This window comes from Channa argus, chromosome 2, assembly GCF_033026475.1.
Source record: "Channa argus isolate prfri chromosome 2, Channa argus male v1.0, whole genome shotgun sequence".
Taxonomy (NCBI): domain Eukaryota; kingdom Metazoa; phylum Chordata; class Actinopteri; order Anabantiformes; family Channidae; genus Channa; species Channa argus.
In genome coordinates this window covers 29,209,138-29,228,035 of record NC_090198.1, presented here as the reverse complement: position 1 = coordinate 29,228,035, position 18,898 = coordinate 29,209,138, and the positions used below count along the sequence as shown (strand labels likewise).

The window sequence follows — 18,898 nt, the reverse complement described above, 5'->3', positions numbered from 1 at the left end:
AGCAACACTGACCGCATAGCTGCCGTTTCATGGCACAAAATAACGAATAACAGCCACTTTGGCTTTTATGACTCAACAGTAAAGGATATAACAAACCTTTCTCCTAGCAACCAGCGCTCGTGGCCGATGTTCCGTGATGCTTTGCATCGAGACGTAATCAACCTGCGACAGTTTGAGCGGTTTGTTTTGGTCGCCGAATGGGAAACTCACCGCAGGTGCACTTTCGTTTTAATCATCTTTGATCAATTCAAAAGTGAATTAACATGATTCACGAGCTGTTGCTGGCGTTGAGTGGATACCCGGGCACGATTTTCACATGGAACAAACGAACTGGTTTACAGGTAAAACTTTAATAGGGGGCTGCTCTCTCGGACATCCTAGCTAACGTTACCGCGGTGTAGACAGTTTAACGTTGGATATTCACACATTTGGCGAAGTTCATCTTCAATAATTTTAAAGGGGGAAAAACTAATCTCCTTGAGATTTGCTATGTATTATGGACAAATATGTTCCCGATCACGCACAAGTGTTTTCTTCACTTGAGTGTATCTGCCATTCTGAGGCTTATCTTCGACTTTTAGCTGTAATGCTCATTTTCTAAACAACCATAGCTACGTGGGGGGGAAATATATATAACGAGGAATCAAGGTACAAATGTGCTTGGCATTGATTGAGGTGTATACGAGAGTCATACCCGAAAAAATGTGACCCACAAGGGTAACGTCCAGTTTTCCTTTAAGCATCACTGGACCAGTGAGCGTGAGAGAGAGTGAGCTTAAGTGTTTCCAGTGTTTATACCTCTAGTCTGGATTTACTTTTTATTTTTTTAATTTCCTTTGTTCATGCAATAAGGATTATTCCATATAAATAAATGCAGCTTGCCTTAGCATTTGGCCTATGCAATAGTATATCGGAACTATGCTTGGTTTGTTGAAGCACTTTGTTTCGTCCACAGGTCTCCCAGGACATGCCCTTCCTTCACCCAAGTGAGACCAGCGTCCTTAACCGGCTCTGTAAACTGGGCTCAGATTACATACGTTTTACAGAGTTCATAGAACAACACACTGGGCATGTGCATCAACAAGTGAGTTCCAGTTGTACCTCATGGCTTTTACACATATTGAACTCAATGTCCAGTATTTTTCCCCTCAGGATTTGCCTGGATCTGTTTTTTTCCCTTCTCTCTGAAACATGGTTATTTGTTGAATAAAATAAACGAAGAATCTTTGATACTAGATTCTTCTCAGAAATGACCATCAACCCCAAACAAGTCATAACCCTTTTAACTATGTGAATAGTGAAAAGTTAAAGAAAATGCTTGACTTGCTCTGTAGGAACATCACACGAACCAGCCCAACCAGACTGGACTTCATGGAATCTACTTGCGGGCTTTCTGCACAGGGTTGGACTCTATGCTGCAACCTTACAGACAGGCCCTGCTGGATCTGGAACAAGAGGTAAAATGACGACACAGCCAACAACAATGAATCGTGAGGCATGCGAGAAGATCCTCATGTACCTTGTGTGTATATGTTTCAGTTCCTTGGAGATCCACATCTGACAATATCCCATGTGAATTACAAACTTGATCAGGTAAAGCATTAAAAATAAAATGCATACAGCAATTTATATTCCTACAGTTAACCTACGTGTTTATCTAACGTTCAGATTTTCCTTTAAGTTCCAGTTGCTGTTTCCCTCTGTGATGGTGGTGGTAGAGACTATAAAATCACAGAAGGTGAGGATGTAAATTAAGTTAAGGGTGGTTTACATTGGTGTTTCTACTCATCAAAATGGAATGAAAACAGGACTTTGGCATTAAAAAGGAAATGGCAACTGTTTTTGCTCTTTCTACGGTAGTTAAAGCGTTAAAGCCAATGCCCACTTTCATCATTGTGCCCCTCAAGTACACCCAAAAAAATTCAATTGAGTAAAAATGGATTCCTGGAGTTCCCTTGTTGTATGTCGTCCCCCTTTTTCACCACAGCAGCTGATCAGAAACAAAACAGAGCAAGACACCACAATCATTGGTTAAAGAGAAAACACAATTTTTCCTGTAGTTGCAAAGCAACAGTGTCAGTTCCTGCTGTTCTTGACTGTATTTGTGTAAAGATAATTGATGGACACACACAGTAACATTTAGCTAAAATGTACTTAAATTACTAACCTAACAATTGTTTTAGGGTGTTGCTTATTAACATCCTAGTATACTTTATGGAAGATCGATAAACAAAGAAGCTGAACTATAACCCAAAAGTGGGTAAAGCACTGTGCTAATTTTAACACATTCCAGAAAGAGAATGGTGACAAATGTCTGTTACTTGATCTACAAATAAAAACAAAATGTACAAATGTTTCTGACATATTGTGGGGAATTATGATGTTCACAAATGCATGATTGAATCCACTAACAAACTTTGTTTGACTTTGACACGTGTGTGCTCATCTCTATCAGATTCACTTATAAATTATAAGTGGAAACTATTTTCTAAACGTAGGTTCCATTTGTATTTGGAGTTTTGAGACTTTTCGCAGTTTCTGATTGACAAAAACATGGTTTGTTTACACTCTGGCATCTGGCTTTTCTACTCAGTGTAATGAGCATTTTGACCATGCGCATTTAATGACGGTGTCCGTCTTCAATTTAACAGGAAAGAACATATTTTTAGTAATATTTGACCATGAATGAATTAGGTAAAAAAATAAAAGGTGGGTTCAAAAACCTACTTTTTCCAAATGCAAGTATTTTTCTGTGGGATAACGTGGTCTCGTGGCTTTAGCTTACAATTTCTGGACGTTTTTTTTTATTTATTTTTTTATTAATATATCTAACTGCCCGGTCCAGATACTATGAGCCTTTTGTAAACGTGTTTCGGCTTTTCCTTGTACCACATTCCACATATTTGCGTAAAGAAACAGAATATTCTATGTACAAACCCTAAATATTGTTTCATATTTGATGGTTTTGGGAAAACCCAAAGTGAAATGGCTTGATATATGTGGACTGAACATTACCTTTGTAAATGCCATAAACTACACATTTGTTAATCTTGTTTGTATTTGTAGCTCATGTAACGTATTTGTCACCATTTATTTTGGTGATGGGTTCCTTTCCATAGAAACCTGGCTAACGACTCGATGTCCTCTTTGTCTCGTCTGTGTACCGCTTTAGATCCATGGCTGTCAGATCCTGGAGACTGTGTACAAGCACAGTTGTGGGGGGCTTCCTCCTGTTCGCATAGCCTTAGAAAAGTAAGTCGGTTTCCTTTTGGAGTTTTAGGGTTGTGTTAAATGTGGTTGGTGTGGCAGGAATAATATTACTGCTACCATATGTTTTCTTGACCACTCACCCTTTTTTTGTTTTTTCTAAAACAACTGGATTGAGGATTTTGGAATGAAAGAATGATGGAAGTCTTAAAATAATTTGAATTGCCACTCGGTGCACATTTGTCCTTGCTCCCTTCTGTAACAGTTCAGTAACAGGCTGATACACAGTGCGTCCAGAATGTTTTCACGGCACTTAACATTGTTACAGCCTTATTTCAAAATGCATCAAATTCTTTATTGTTATTGTTCTCTACAAACAATACCCCATAATGACAATGTGAAAGAAGTTTGTTTGAATTCTTTGCAAATTTATTAAAAATATAAAATGAAAATATCACATGTACATAAGTATTCATGGCCTTTGCCGTGACACTCAAAATCGAGCTCTGGTGCCTCCTGTTTCCCCTGATCACTTGAAATGTTTCTACAACTTGATTGGAGTCGACCTGTGGCAAATTCAGTTGATTCGGAATGATGTGGAAAAGTACACACCTGTCTATATAAGCCCCTACAGTTAACAGAGCATGTCAGAGCACAAACCAAGATATGGATTCCAAGGAATTATCTGTAGACCTCAGAGACAGGCCAAACTGAGCGATCGAGAGAGAAGAGACTTAGTCAGCGAGGTGACCAAGAACCTGATGATCCCTCTGAAAGAGCTCCAGCATTTCTCTGTGGAGAGAGGAGAACTGTCCAGAAGAACAACCATCTCTGCAGCACTTTACCAATCAGGCCTGTATGGTAGAGTGGCCAGACAGAAACCACCCCTCAGTAAAAGGCACACGACAGCCCACCTGAAGAACTCTCAGACCATGAGAAACTAAATTCTCTGCTCTGATGAAACAAACATTGAACTCATGGTGGTGCATGGTGGTGGCAGCATCATGCTGTGGGGAGGATTTTCAGAGGCAGGAACTGGGAGACAAGTCAGGATCAAGGGACAGATGAATGCAGCAATGTACAGAGGCATCCTTGATGAAAACCAGTTCCAGAGCATCTGGACCTCAGACTGGGGCGACAGTTCATCTTTGAACGGGACAATAACCCTAAGCACAGCCAAGATAACAAAGGAGACAACTCTGTGAATGTCCTTGAGTGGCCCAGCCAGAGACTTGAACCCAATTCAACATCTCTGGAGAGATCTGAAAATGGCTGTGCATCGATGCTCCACATCCAACCTTTTTTTTTTTTTTTCCAGGTGAAATTACAGGAATATTCTGCAAACTGGTCCCTGTGTGAAGACTTCATCACAGTAGGAGAGCGGTGCAATGGCTCTCATTCTATTGTCATCTTTACTATTTTTTTTATTCACCAAAAACAAACAAACAAACAGTACAAATCACACAATACAAAACATAACATCATAACGCCAAAAAGACAAGACATGCGTTACCTATGAACAGTGTATGTTTGCTTGTGAAGGTGCATCGCAGACAGGGTATAATCATAGAAGTAACAGTTGGGATGGTGATGATTCAGCTGCATGATTCATGGGGCATAAAGGCACCTGAAGGGTAGAACTCAACAGTCTTAATTCTGCCCTTTAAAAATAGAACTTTGCCATTTTCATTTTTCCAGTGCAGTAGCTCTTATAAGATTTCATTGTCAGGGGGTAAAGCAGCGGTCGTCTACGGACCACAGTCATGGTCAGTGGTTCGATTCCTGATCCCTCCTGGCTGCACGTCGCTGTGTCTTTGGGCCAGACCCTGAACAAAGTTGCTCCCGATTGGTCCGATGACCACCTTGCATGGCAGCCACTGCCGTGTGTGTGTGTGTGTGTGTGTGTGTGTGTGTGTGTAAAAATATTGCAAAGCTCTTTGGATAAAAGTGCTATATAAGTGGCCATTTACCAAATCACATGTATTTGGACTTACTCATTTCCTACTCACCATATTTTGTACACTTAGTAGTTAACGTGATAGCTGAGAGTCAGTTGACGTTTCGGAATTGTTGTGTCATCACTAACAGCTGTTAGTGATGACATCGATGTTGCTCCATAGTAATTTCCTCATCTCTAAAACTGTGAGAACTGCAGTGTTAGCTGGAAGTACTGCACATGTACGCGACTTTCAGTGTTGCACTGTGGGATACTTTGAGAGCACTACAGTGGAGAGATTTAAGCACTCAAATGGGAAACGCATTATGAAAGTACACTGTCGTAGAGCGGATGGTTTTGGACACAGCTGTACTTTCCAACCAAATAATGGACTCAATAAAACTCAGGCATCCTCTATTTTCTACTGTGTATAATTTTAAAGCCTTTAATCAGTGTTTTTTTTTTTTTTCAGTGTCATAAAGCTTCAAAGATTCACTAAACTGCTAACTCTGTCACGCTAAGATAAAACATTTGATGTCTTTGTGTTGCTGCCTTTTTTAACCGTTCTGCAGAATCCTCGCCGTGTGTCACGGCGTGATGTACAAGCAGCTAGCAGCTTGGATGCTGCATGGTTTGCTGCTGGACCAAAGCGAGGAGTTCTTTGTGAAGCAGGGTCCCAGTGCAGGAGGTGCTGCAGCCAACCAGGAGGAGGATGAAGAGGACCTGGGACTGGGAGGATTGAGCGGGAAACAACTCAGAGAACTACAGGACCTGGTGAGAACAGAGCCTCGTTTTCATGAGGTTAAACTTACTTGAGACTTTTGGCATCTGTATTTTTATTTAGAGCCTTGATTATGTGGATCTGTGATGTTGTGCAGAGACTGATTGAGGAGGAGAACATGCTGGCTCCATCTCTGCAGCAGTTCTCCCTGCGAACAGAGATGCTGCCTTCTTACATTCCCATACGAGTGGCGGAGAAGATCCTCTTTGTGGGAGAATCAGTCCAGATGTTTGAAAACCACAACCACAGCCCATCTAGAGCGGGTAGTCTATTGTGCTGTGATCTACTTATGACTTGCCGATTCTAATTATATGAGAATACAGCATAACTTTGCTTTGTGCATTTTACTCTAGGCTCAATACTGAAGCATCAGGAGGACATATTTGCTGCCGAGCTGCACAAACTCAAACAGCAGCCTCTTTTCAGCCTGGTGGATTTTGAAAATCTGATTGATCACATCAGAAGCACAGTGGCAGAGGTGAGTGTACACACAGTAGTGCTGCATTGTTTAATGTTTGAACTAAATTCCCTGAACCGTGAAATGTAATCCTCACAGTCTCACTGACTTAACAGCATCTCTGGACGCTGATGGTGGAGGAGTCCGATCTGCTCGAACAGCTTAAGGTTGGTGCTTATCATATGACCTCTGCATCATCAATCGCTGCAGGATGAACAGTGGTGACGTTTCCATTTTCTTCCAGATCATCAAGGATTTCTACTTGCTAGGCCGTGGGGAGCTCTACCAGGTTTTTATTGACCTTGCGCAGCAGATGCTAAAGACGCCTCCAACTGCCGTCACTGAGCACGGTAAGTTTTAGTGCCAACCTAAAATCCGCAAAAGCGATTTTAGGTTGAAACTTTGGACACGCTCCATTTGTAGTTGTTGTGTTTCCCTGCTACTTTCCTGGTCATTCACATCTGTCATGACTGGAGACCAGCCCACTGCTATTTATGGCTGCGGTTTGAAAGTGTTTCAATTCAGTCTTCATATGCTACGTATTGGGAAACGTATGTATTTCATTGTTGTTGACAGCTTAGGTCGGGCAAAAAGGCAGCAATTAGGCCAAGAAAAGCTTTGGTAGCAGTAGCTGAATCGGTATTTAATAGTTTCTGGTTTTGGTTTTAGGACTTTAATGGATTTTTCAATTTTCATAGAAATTACATGTTGTCATAAAAATGCAATTAAATAATTCAAAACGAAAAAAAAATGCCTCTCGTGCATTGTGCAACATGTTAAGGGACACAAACGTATGACCTGGTACAAAAAGAACACACATAAAGGAGGTTTAAAAAAAAAAAACTGGTGTTTGTCCTGTTGACTCGCAGACATGTTTGTTTGTGGCACAGCTACAAATAGATGAGTTAAAACCTGTTTGGAACACAGTGGAAAAGAAGAACAACGGCTTCATTTGAATTCATCTGAGAACTAGATTAGTAATAGACTGTCAGGAGGCATGTAAGCAAGGTTGTGCACAAATGCTGCTGCAGCCAACATCACTGAAGAAAACTGGGGGAGACGTGTGTAGGACCCCTTTGCCTTATACACGGTTTGTGTTCTGACTCTGTCGTGACTCTAAAAGGCAGCGGCACAGTAGGCCAGTGCTGCTGCTTTACGTTTGCCCCGTCCTCTTCAAACAACACCCCTGAAACAATGTGCATCTGCTACAAAGCAGTTTACTGTTGACGAGTAAGTGTAAAATATGGGTTGATGAGATTTGCAGATCATTGCATTTTTTTTATTTTCTTTTTTTTTATTTTTTCCAATAGGGGTTATGTCATAACATGTTTTATTAAGGTTTGTTTTTTTTTTTTAATGTGACCTGGAAAACAAAAGTCAATAGTACATGCATGTTTAATATTGTCCAGGTTCCCTGACGAATAAAATAAAATTCAATCAATTACAAAAAGGTAAAGTTGCGACTTCTTTCCCACAGACGTCAATGTGGCCTTTCAGCAGGCGGCTCATAAGGTGCTACTGGATGACGACAACCTCCTGCCCCTGCTGCATCTCACCGTGGACTATCAGGGCAAAGAGAGCAAAGGTGCATGTGTGAGAGCGAAGGAGGAAATGTTCTAGATCATGTTAAAAGAAATGAATGCAAACAGAACCATCAGCTGTTGTAAGTTACTTAGCATGAAAAAATGCAGAATACTGTTCTATTCAAACCTTTCACATGTGCCTCTTCAGGTATTTAAAGACATCACTTTGGGCTGTGGAAACTGATGGTGGACAACTTGAAATAATCATTAGTAGTGTCCCTGTGTCTCACTGCCTGGTGGTGAATTTGCCTTGAGCGCATTGTAGATGATGATTATCTGACTCATTTGCTGCTGTCTACTGAGGCATAGAATATGTCCTGATGCTCATCTTCACTGTGTCTGTTGCTGTACCTTGATCAGTTACCAATCAACAGCAGTGAATTGTTAACTGCCTCTTTTTTTTTTTTTACCCCCCCAGATGTGACGGGCCCCAGAGACGGAGCTACTCCCCCACAGGACACCTCCCCTCGCGAGGTCCCTCCCACAGGCTGGGCAGCTCTTGGCCTCGCCTACAAGGTTCAGTGGCCCCTGCACATTCTCTTCACGCCTGCTGTCCTGGAAAAGTGTGTACTGTGTTCATGTCTTTGCATGGCATTTATTCAACTGTGTGTGTATTTCAAGCAACCCTGCTCTCTGCCCCCCTGTCCCGTATTCTTTGTCCTCTTCAGGTACAATGTTGTGTTCAGGTACCTGCTGAGTGTGCGGCGGGTGCAGTCACAGCTGCAGCACTGCTGGGCTCTACAGATGCAGAGGAAACACCTCAAGTCCAGCCAGACAGATGCTGTCAAGTGGAGACTACGCAACCACATGGCCTTTCTGATCGACAACTTGCAGTACTACATGCAGGTACCAACAGAATGAGAGACTCAAAGGGGGAAGATGTATAAATAACATGTAAATATATCTATTCATTTTACAAAAATAACATTTTAAACCTTGTAAAGACATATTTGTGCCGTGTATATTGTAGCTACATTCGACTCACAAGCCAAGCATTAGTTTGTCTGAAAGTTAAAATCACAGAGAATGTGGATTAAGAAAACCTCCTCCATGTGTCTGGATGAAAAAAAGATCAGTTCTGACCCATTTACCTGTTTCCTTAAAATAAAATGGAGGCGACAGCCTCAAGTGACAGACAGTCTCTTCTTTCTAGTTTTACTTGACACAAGAAACAAACCTGTAAAATGGCATCAATACAGATAAATACAGCTAAAAATGCTGCTTAGTTTTATGTTGTATCTTCAATGTTAATATTATTTCTAGTAGTAGGTGATATTTATATGATAATTAACAGTGTATTTAGGAACTGTATGATCAACTTGTACAGTAGTTTTTATTTATTTGCATGTTTGTTTTTCCCAAATGTTTGTATTTTATTTTTTGGGATCAGCTTTAACTCTTATTGTTACCTGAATCGTGTATTGCTGATTCTGAACTTTGACAGTCAGCTTATGTGACGCAACATAGTTTGGTTAAAATAATTACTTCTGTGTCCATGTCAGCGCCTCCATCGACTTGCATCTAAATGTGGGCGTAGAACGCATGTGAGACACATGTTTGTATGCAGATGCAGATTTCTACACCAGATGTGGCTACGGGTCCATGATGCAAACTTTGTCCTAGTTGAGGCGTTTATGGCAATTTAATTTCCTGTTGTCGGCAGGTGGATGTGCTGGAGTCTCAGTTCTCTCAACTGCTGCAGCAGATCAACTCCACCAGGGACTTTGAGAGCATCAGGCTGGCCCACGACCACTTCCTGAGTAATCTGCTTGCCCAGTCCTTCATCCTCCTGAAGCCGGTATTAATCACCGAATTGGAATTTTACCGCCCCCATTTATTTCCGATTGAGACTGTTAACTCACCGTACGTTCTCATCTTCAGGTGTTCCACTGTCTGAATGAGATCCTGGAGCTGTGTCACAACTTCTGCTCGCTGGTCTGTCAGAGTGTGGCTTCCTTGGACGAGAGGGGAACTTCTCAACTGGATTTCCTGGTCAAGGTATATTCGCTCGTCTCCTTATTTGTCGACTGTTGTAAAGATGTCCATTCTAATACTGCCACTGTCAAACTGCAGGGGTTTAGACGTCAGTCCTCCTTACTGTTCAAAATCCTCTCGAGCGTAAGGAATCACCAGATCAACTCCGACCTGGCTCAGCTATTACTGCGACTAGACTATAACAAGTACTACACCCAGGCTGGAGGCACACTGGGCAGGTAGGACACAACAAAACCTTTTAAATAGATATTTTTTTTTTTAAATTTTCCGAATATAAACTGTAGCATTGCAGCGCATTTAACATATAAGCAAAGTGATAAATAATAGAAGTTGTTAGAAAACACTAACCCACTATGGTTAAATTTTTTTTTCCCCCCAGCGTTTAAGAAGAATGAAGAGTAAAGTTGTACAGTGACCCGAAGAAAATGATGTACATTACTAGCATTGGTCTTGTCTTTCAAAATATTGTTATGGCATCCTAGTAAAATTATTTTTAAAGGATAAGCTCACCCAAAGTTATAAAATTACACTTTGTCCACCCACTTCTGATGGAATCTAGCTTTCCAGATAGTATTTTCTTTTTTCTTTTTGTAGTGGAGATGATCAAGTGTCTGCAGCCTCATCATTAGAGGATAAACAAATGCTGTTTGCACTGGTCACATTTGTAAAACAGAAAATATTTGGTACTTTTCAGTAGTTCCAGTGATATGTGAGCCAGAATAACTAGACAGAGTTAAGAAATGTAGAACTTTCTGTAAAAAGACAACTGGCAGCGAGCAGTTTTTATAAAAATAAACTAAGGATAAAGTGATCAGACTAATTAAAAGCTGGGTTAGGAATTATTCATATAAACATGACGAGCACCTCAACACAAAGCCATAAGCTCATTTCCACAGTAACTTACTGTAGGTACAGAAGTTAAATCTGCCTTAACACACACGCGAGGACACTTTCTGCTTTATTTTATATTCAACTTTTCAATACTTTAAAGAACATTACAAATGAGTTTTCATTTGCTTCCAGTGTATTGCGATGAGGCAGAAATACTATCTCCAAGGTGAAATACCATTCAGAAAAAGGGAAAGTGTTTTTACAGTTTGGGTGACCTGATCCTTTAACTACAGACTCGGTTCCATGTAAATATAAAATCTTTCTGTAAAATAAACAAATCCATTAAAATGAAACAAATGTCACAATTTTATTATTCCTTAAAAACAGACAAGATAAAGTTATATACAGCTGAGGCATGCAACAGAACTAATGTTGAACATTTAACGTGGTCGAAGGCATCTTGCACATGTGGAGTCAAGATTATGAGGAGAAGTCGTAGTGAAACTGAGGCTTGTTGCTGAAACCCAGCCGCTCCCCACAGATGAGGCTCTGAATGAGCCACTCGGGAGACACCAGCGGGATTTCCTGCGACGTCGCATTTTTCTCTACCAGCGGTGGACAAGCACGGTCCGTCACCACAACGTCGTACTTGCCGGCAGGGATGTCTGCATATGGAGAAGGGAGCAACGTCTTAGGATAAATGTTAAACAGTGGACAGTATTTGGACTTTGTAGTGGACTTTATACCCGAGTTGTCCTTGTCTGGCTGGAAGTGTCGGACAGATAAACCTCCACCCATCATGATCAGCTGTGCCCAGAGCTCCACCGGCTTCTCAAACACCATTAGGACGCGCAGGGCTTTGAACGGACTGCAGCGAGGATGCCTGAGTGGAGCCAAGAAACATCTTTTTAAATGTTCCAGCTCTTTGTGTAGAATTAGTCAATTGAAATAAATTTGGTTAATTATTCTTAAACCTCTATGTAACATGTGAACTCCAAGATTTTCTCTCCATTTATAATGCAGTATTAACAATTCTGATACTGGAACCAAAGTGTCCCTGCTAAATACACTAAAGTACTGTAAATACTATTTAGAATTACTTTGGCCAGAGATTTCAGCACCTGTACATTTCTATGGTGGTAAACAGAAAAATTACTCTCCATCTTATTTCTGAAATAATAACCTGCTATTACCGAGCTGTAACGTTATCATGACCATAATGAATTATTTAAATAAGAATTTAATCTTGTTTTTTTCCAAGCACAAAATGGCCAGGAAAAAGTAACATTCTCCAGATTTAAGCTGGATTTGCTGTTAACATAAGCTCAGCATCTTTTACATATAGCTTTAATACTAATATATACCAAACTTCATTTATACTACACCAGTTTACATAACAAAGTTATTTTTTCTTTTTATAACGACGTTCTTGTGTTACAAAAATCCACCGTGAAGGCGTCGACTCTAGATCCATTTCCTTCTCCGATGAGTTGGATTGTGGTAAACAATGTCTAACTTAAACTACAAATAATACAGAACATTCTGAGAAACAACCGCTGAGAATTGTGACCCTGTAAAACCCACCCAACAAATACCAGGCATCTCACCATTCTACGATGGCTTCATCCGGCCCCACTCCAGCAGGCAGCAGGTAGTTCCTGTAGTTGAGCAGCTTGTTCTCCTTGCAGCAGTCTCGTACCCATATATGCGACACACACGGCACCCCGCTGGCCAAACACAGCAGGTACTTCCTGGTACGACAATGCTGGTCTGCAATGAGGAGGCTCTGGTAAGCAGCTTTGCACTGAAGAGAAGAAAAACATGTGGACAAATGTTCAGCACAAGACAACGAGAGGCATCGACTACAAATGTATCAACATACAATTAAGAGGCCAAATAAAATATGAAGGAAAAAAGATGGCCCGAAATAAAATATAAATTATTAAATAACAAATTTCATGCCTGCTGAAAGAGTGCTGACTGGAATTAGAGGGATCATATTTCACCTTCACTAGCTTCTCTCCTTTGGCTTCCCATTAAATCTAGAACAGAATTTAAAACCCTGCTTAACGTTTCGGCTCCATCATATATAGAAGACCTCATAGCACCATATCATCCCAGTAGACCACTTCACTCTCAGAATGCAGGCCTACGTGTGGTTCCCAGAATTTCCAAAGGTAGAATGGGAGGTAGAGCCTTTAGCTATCAAGCTCCTCTCCTGTGGAACCAGCTCCCAGTTCAGATTCGGGAAGCAGACACCCTCTCTACTTTTAAGTCTCGGCTTAAAACCTTCTTCTTTGATAGAGCTTATACTTAGTTTTAGTTATGCTGCTATAGGCTTAGACTGCTGGGGGACCCACCCCCTGATCCACTGAGCTCCTTTCCTCCTCTTGCGTAGTTGTCTTTCTCCTTCTCTGTCTCCCTCTCTCCCCACTTTAAAGGGAGTTTTTTTTATCTCCACTGTTGCCTAGTGCTGCTCATGGGGGGGTTTGTTGGGTGTTCTCTCTACATCTTTATAGTCTTGACTTTATTCTGTAAAGTGTCTTGAGATGAGTTTGTCGTGAATTGGTGCTAAAGTTGCGTTGAATCTAATACCACTAGATTAAGTAACACTACACAAACACGGCATAAAATCAATATTACAATATTTGTTTATGAACACAAAATGTAACAATGTGCCATATACTTGCTTGCTACCATCACTGTAATTTTAAGAAATGTAAAATATCTGTAACTATAACAAAAGACTGTTTAGCAACAAGTACCTCTGGTCACATTTTATTATTACTACTAGTGTCGCTGCCAGTTGTGTATAGAACAAATGTATATTTTTCAAAGTAAATTCTCAGATGATTTCTGATGTGAAACGCATCATGGTCATTTGTTCCTAAAATTCACTTAATGCGTTATAGATGAATCACATTGATTGTTTTTTAATTACAAAGTATTTAAATTATTATATGTGGATGTTTGTCTGTGTATTAAGTTGTTTCAAAGTAACTGCCCCAAGTTGGATGAAGTCTTCCTGTAATCTTTTTATCAGTAATTCAGTAAATCACTTTTCTTTAGTGACGTATTTTTACTTTTATGTTTTAAATGTATAGAGTAAATTTTAGTGCATGTACAACATGCACAACATGCACTAAAAAGCCAGCTCTAAATTCTGCACCGGTAACTGTTACGTGCACTAACCTGCTCTTCATTGAAGTCGGGCAGGATGAAGCCTCCACCTGCCTGCAGCTGCGACTCTGTGTACGCTTTGTTGTATGGACCTGTTTGGACATAATCTGCAGAGGAAATCAAATGACACCAAATTACGGATCTCAATATAATTAAAGAAGGTGAAAATTGAACCTTCAGCTAAGTCAGCGTGTTGCAGCTGGGGCACAGCGCGGTGCTCATTTCCTACCACCATCTGCCTCACCCTCCTCTTCGTCGCTGCTGAGTTTGTTAGTCAGCCGGTCGCTCTCGGACGAGGCCGTTAGCATGAAGGCAAAGCCCATGAAGAGAGAGGCATTCTGGGGCATCGGACCATGAGTCTCTGCTACATTGCAAGAAGGACCAGGGAGATCTGTGCCACTGCCAGAGGTGTTACACACACCGACCCTCTGAGCTGTCGACAGAAAGGCGCATTCATGTTAAAGTACAAAACAGAGTGGGAAAGTGGGAATCAGGATCAAATCACCCGTATCACTACCAGCAGTGCCACCATGTTTTATTGAGCCATGCAGACAATTCTTTTTTTCAAATATCTTCTGATTTTCTGAAATTGTTTTTCTGAAAGAGACTGTGCTGTTTAGTTAGTGTGCAGGGGTCTGAGACAGACACCTGAAAAAATAGGCAAATAAATCATGTTGCACTGAAACAAACAGGAACACAAAAAAATGTTTTTAGCACATGCATCACCAACACACCATTCATCTCCCCTCCACCTGTGGACCAGCACCTTTATTACTGATGGCTCATTAGCAATTACCAAATCAGCCTCAGTAGCAGCAGCAAAACAGCAGCAGAGGATGGAGAAAGGCCACATGGACTTCAAATGTCTTAGGCTCAGCACAAAATGACAGTTATTTAATAAAAACATCCTCTAAAATAATCCATGTATCAGTGTTGCAGAATTGAGAAAACAAATATTGGAAATACAATTATCATGACATGTGACTTCAAATGTTAAAACCTTATTCTAAAAACAACTTGAAATGATGTACTTTGTACCCACAAAGTACCTGCCAACATTAAATATACAGAAAGAGTTTGTACATAAAATCTGGGGTCTAAAGCTGATGACTAACTTTACATTACATTCTTAGTTTAGTAGTCATGCATGCTACTATAAATAAATACAGAAAATAACAGGACACACCTAATAAACTAAGATTCAAAAAATTAAACACATAGGTGAGAAACATTGCAAATTCAGAAATGGATGCACCCCCCACCCACCCCCCTTCCCCATTCAGACGTGGTTTGGGGATCAGGTCTCTGTACCAGCTCTGACGCCCGGCCCCCTGCGACCCCTTTTGGCTGGCGTCCTTGCATCCTCCGAGCACATCAGCTTCCTCTTGCTGGAGGGACCGGGGGTTCTGGGGCTGCTGGAGGAGCTGCAGTTGGGAGTGTTTGGACCCCCAGGAGTTCCTCTGCGCCTCCTCTTCCCCTCCACCAGATTGTCTAGAAAAATAACATTCTCATGTCATTAAAGGTGTGTATGCTGTATGACACAGCAGGGAAAAGAAAGATGGGCGTCCAATTTATTCCCACTCTTTGTATTTAATAAAGGATTCAAGGTGTTTAAAGGAGCAGTAAAGTATCCCAACATCAAACCAATGGACTAACACTGTAGGGTAGGTGGTAATTTGAAGGTTCAGAAGCTCTTCCCCTAAAAAGAGGACCCTACTAATCAAATATTATAATCAGTCGCCCCTTATGGGGAATAAAAAAAAAAAGTTCAAACCCAACAAAATGGTTCGTGTCCTGAATCCCTCCACCATCCCAAGCCCAGTGAATTATTTTATGCTGTGCGTGATGCTGAAGCATTTTGAAATTTATTTCCAAAGCACATTACATATTCGATTGTTAGGGATATAAGTACTTTAACTGGATACATATACATGTGCTATGAATTTAGATTAATAATGTAATAATTAGATCCAATTTTTAAATTACTCGACAGCCCTATGAATAATTTATAGGTCTCACCATCTGTCCAGCCATCTTACCCAGGCTGATGTCGGAGGCTTTGGTCAGGGGCGTGAACGGCTCGTAGGGGCCGAGGCTGTGGCGCTCCCTCAGCTTGTTCCCCTGCTCCAGTGACAGGATGACCGAGGTCCTGTTGTACCACTGTCTCTGGCCGTCCCTCTCCACACTGTAGAACAGCTCCTGGCCCTCGGTTTTATAGCCCTTCACAACACCTGCACACACACAAGACATAGGAATATGTCAAGTGTGAGTTGAAGATTCGATGGGAATATATGTCTTCCATAAAAACGACTGTACATGTGGGTGGTTAACGCTACTTTTCTCTTTAATTACATAAACCATTAAAAAAAAAAAGTTAAAATACCCTGAGAAGTCTGTATTGGAAAATGCAATAATTAAAAACTACAGTTGAGGTTTGTTAACCAGTACAAAGCTTTTGCCGTTAAGCAGCCGTGTTCAGGGATTTGCAACAGCCTGTCATGTATAGAAAAACCCTATTCACTGTTATCATCTAAGGAGATGAGGGAGACCTGGGACCTGTTCTTCGTACGTGGAGTAACCGTTTAGCTGCATCATTTTGTTGAGAGTTTAAAATATTCCCAGGTCTGTAGGTCATGTTGAGCTTGTTGTCCGACAAACTATGGGCGTGTAATTCTTATACAAGCATAATCATTCCAGTGACTAAAGAGATGTGTGTTTGTGAACTTATAAAGTGATACGCAATGAAACAGTAATAACTTCCTAACATGTTGATCTGCTATTGTTACAGGCTGCAGAGTTTCACCACAAAAAAGATGAGTTATGAATTATCAGTAGAGTTGTGTGTGAGTGGTAGGAAAACAATTCAGAAAATATCAGCTTTCTCATTTTAAATTAATTCATTTGGAATAAACTTTCCAACACTAGTATCAAGGCTATAAGAAATGCACAGGCATCAGTTTGCAGAGTACCTGTGTAAATGTACTTTCAGCTGTTCCGGGTTTTCGAAATGCTCACTCGCTCTGAATAATTAATGCACGGTAATGACTTCAGTTTGTCACTTTTTGCCTCTGTGTTTCTGCATTTGTGCAGCATCTTAAAATGCACCTTCTCGCTCCTTCTCTCCCTTCCTGTCTTTCATTATTAGCATGTAGCCAATGGCAAACGTGCTTAGCGTGGTTTCTAGAGTTCCTATATTTTATCACCTCAGATGATAAAACCTAACTTTTGAAATGAAACTAACAACTTTTCCTGTAGAAGCCTAAATAAGTCAGAGTCCGTCTGTCCCTGTCTGTCCAGTCCCTCAAAGGTTCTTTGGGCAACTTGAATGTCTTTGTTTTTTCCAGTCTGGAGAATGCAGCACTTCATTCCCTGTTTAGTCCTGAGTCTGAAACACAGTCACAGTTTTTCTTTTAGGCAGAGATTCACACTGAAGCTCTGTGCAGGCACTCATCCGTTTCCTCTTACAAGCACCATGAATATTTTCCGAGGTCAAATTGTAAAACATTCTGGCAGAACATCAGTTCTGATCAAAACTTTTCATACCAAACTATCTGAGGTTCTCAATCTCAGAACGCGTTTGATTCCGAAAACCTGGTTCTTACATTGCCCTATTCTCCTCCTTTACCTATGCTGAAGTAGTCGTCCTGCAGCAGAGCAGTGACCTCCGTCTCCAGGGGAATGGGATCACACAGCAGGATGTCCTTCCCTGCCACTTCACACTCGTAGCCGTCGTCAAATCGCAGGCGGAATCTCCCCTCCCCAGCATCTTTGATGATGCGGCCTGAGTAGAAGTAGCCATTGGACGACCACTTGGCCACCACCCGCAGGCCGACGAAGCTGCTTCCGACCGAGCTCCCCACCTCTGGCGATGACCTGAGGGAGCCGGAGTGGCTGGGGAGCTCTGTGTCTGCGGGGCTGATGGGGAGACGTGGGGGGAGCATGCGGGTGAAGGGCTCATCCTCTGAGGAGGAATGTGCCTGGCCGTGAACACCAAGTCTCTGCAGTGGGCCAGTTCCACCTCCCCTTAGAGAAGCAGAAGGTCTGGTCAGACTGGAAGCAGATGCTGATTAACATGACTACTGTTGTCATATTTCACTTTTTTTCCTCAACATCTCATCATACAGAATCAAATACGGAGCCATTTGGCTGCAGTAGTAAAATCCCAGGCAGTTTATTTTTACTGCCTTCATTAAAATATGTGGTATCCAATCTTACAATTATTTACCATTTAATTCATTAAATATGCTAACAAAACGTAATCAACATGTTTTTTTTGTTCATAGAAAAGTCCAATTTAATATTTGTGTGCAAATTCTGAATAAAGCTGCTGCTGACATAGATCCTGAAAACATTGGAAAATAATATTCTACATAGCATCCAGAGATATTCCTTTCTGGTTTGCTGACAAGAACACAATGAATAATGTACAAGAACATGTTTCAATAATGTTTATCAAGCATTTCTAAATTAAACTACAATTAACAGAGCTCTTATCGTTTAGAGCTGAGCCTGTGCCCCGTGCAGTGCAACCGGAAACCATAAACTGTGAAGTAAGCAAGAAGCAGTAAAACCGTATCTCAGTATCTCAAATCTGTTTTGGATAATACTGTAGGATGAGTTTTTGCACATCTGCAATGTGTTTGTGTGGTTTCTTTTGCAAAAAAAATAAAATAATAACTTGTACAGCTAAACATCAAGTACACTAGTTTTTAAATACTAAGCGCTGTGTCTAAAAAATGAGTCTAAAAATCTAGTTTCAGTTGAGCAGTTAGGGAAAAATGTGTGGAGCAATTTTGATAACTGGTCCTTTAAGCCATTTATACAGACAAAACCAAAAATTATGAACAATGTAAAAATAGTAGTTGAAGCTGTGCGAGAAGATTAGGTGCAAGAAGATTAGTGAAAAGAGGAAAAGTAAAGTGTTAATA

At 40.9% G+C, this 18,898-nt stretch overlaps 2 protein-coding genes across 14 annotated transcripts in view; one reads left to right on the top strand and one right to left on the bottom strand.

Annotated features, from left to right (window-relative positions):
- The first annotated feature begins 20 nt into the window (after nt 1–20).
- Nucleotides 21–11,672, top strand: tubgcp4 (tubulin gamma complex component 4). 4 transcript variants are annotated; one of them, XM_067490486.1, is made up of 18 exons: nt 21–341; nt 956–1,084; nt 1,335–1,457; nt 1,540–1,593; nt 1,682–1,738; nt 3,173–3,252; nt 5,716–5,917; nt 6,022–6,187; nt 6,278–6,402; nt 6,498–6,548; nt 6,626–6,731; nt 7,859–7,966; nt 8,383–8,527; nt 8,633–8,810; nt 9,628–9,762; nt 9,846–9,962; nt 10,038–10,177; nt 10,339–11,672. In XM_067490486.1, exons 1-18 carry the CDS (start codon nt 264–266, stop codon nt 10,343–10,345), a joined length of 2,001 nt encoding a protein of 666 aa, XP_067346587.1. In that variant the 5' UTR covers nt 21–263; the 3' UTR covers nt 10,346–11,672. The 4 variants fall into 4 exon arrangements, with proteins under 4 accessions (XP_067346587.1, XP_067346578.1, XP_067346595.1 ...); XM_067490477.1 differs by having other exon boundaries at nt 8,383–8,810; XM_067490494.1 differs by lacking the exon at nt 7,859–7,966 and having other exon boundaries at nt 8,383–8,810.
- tp53bp1 (tumor protein p53 binding protein, 1) overlaps nt 11,133–18,898 on the bottom strand; it is a 27,444-nt gene continuing 19,678 nt past the window's right edge. For 6 of the 10 annotated variants that reach the window (XM_067490178.1, XM_067490186.1, XM_067490232.1 and 3 more), the window contains 8 exons: nt 17,596–17,993; nt 16,010–16,201; nt 15,282–15,461; nt 14,200–14,403; nt 13,983–14,077; nt 12,398–12,594; nt 11,537–11,673; nt 11,133–11,455 (listed from right to left, as the gene is read on the bottom strand). In XM_067490178.1, coding sequence (XP_067346279.1) covers nt 11,271–11,455; nt 11,537–11,673; nt 12,398–12,594; nt 13,983–14,077; nt 14,200–14,403; nt 15,282–15,461; nt 16,010–16,201; nt 17,596–17,993 — 1,588 coding nt within the window. In that variant the 3' untranslated portion in view covers nt 11,133–11,270. The remainder of the gene's footprint in view (nt 11,456–11,536; nt 11,674–12,397; nt 12,595–13,982; nt 14,078–14,199; nt 14,404–15,281; nt 15,462–16,009; nt 16,202–17,595; nt 17,994–18,898) is intronic. The other 4 variants (XM_067490204.1, XM_067490241.1, XM_067490213.1 and 1 more) reach the window with 1 other exon arrangement.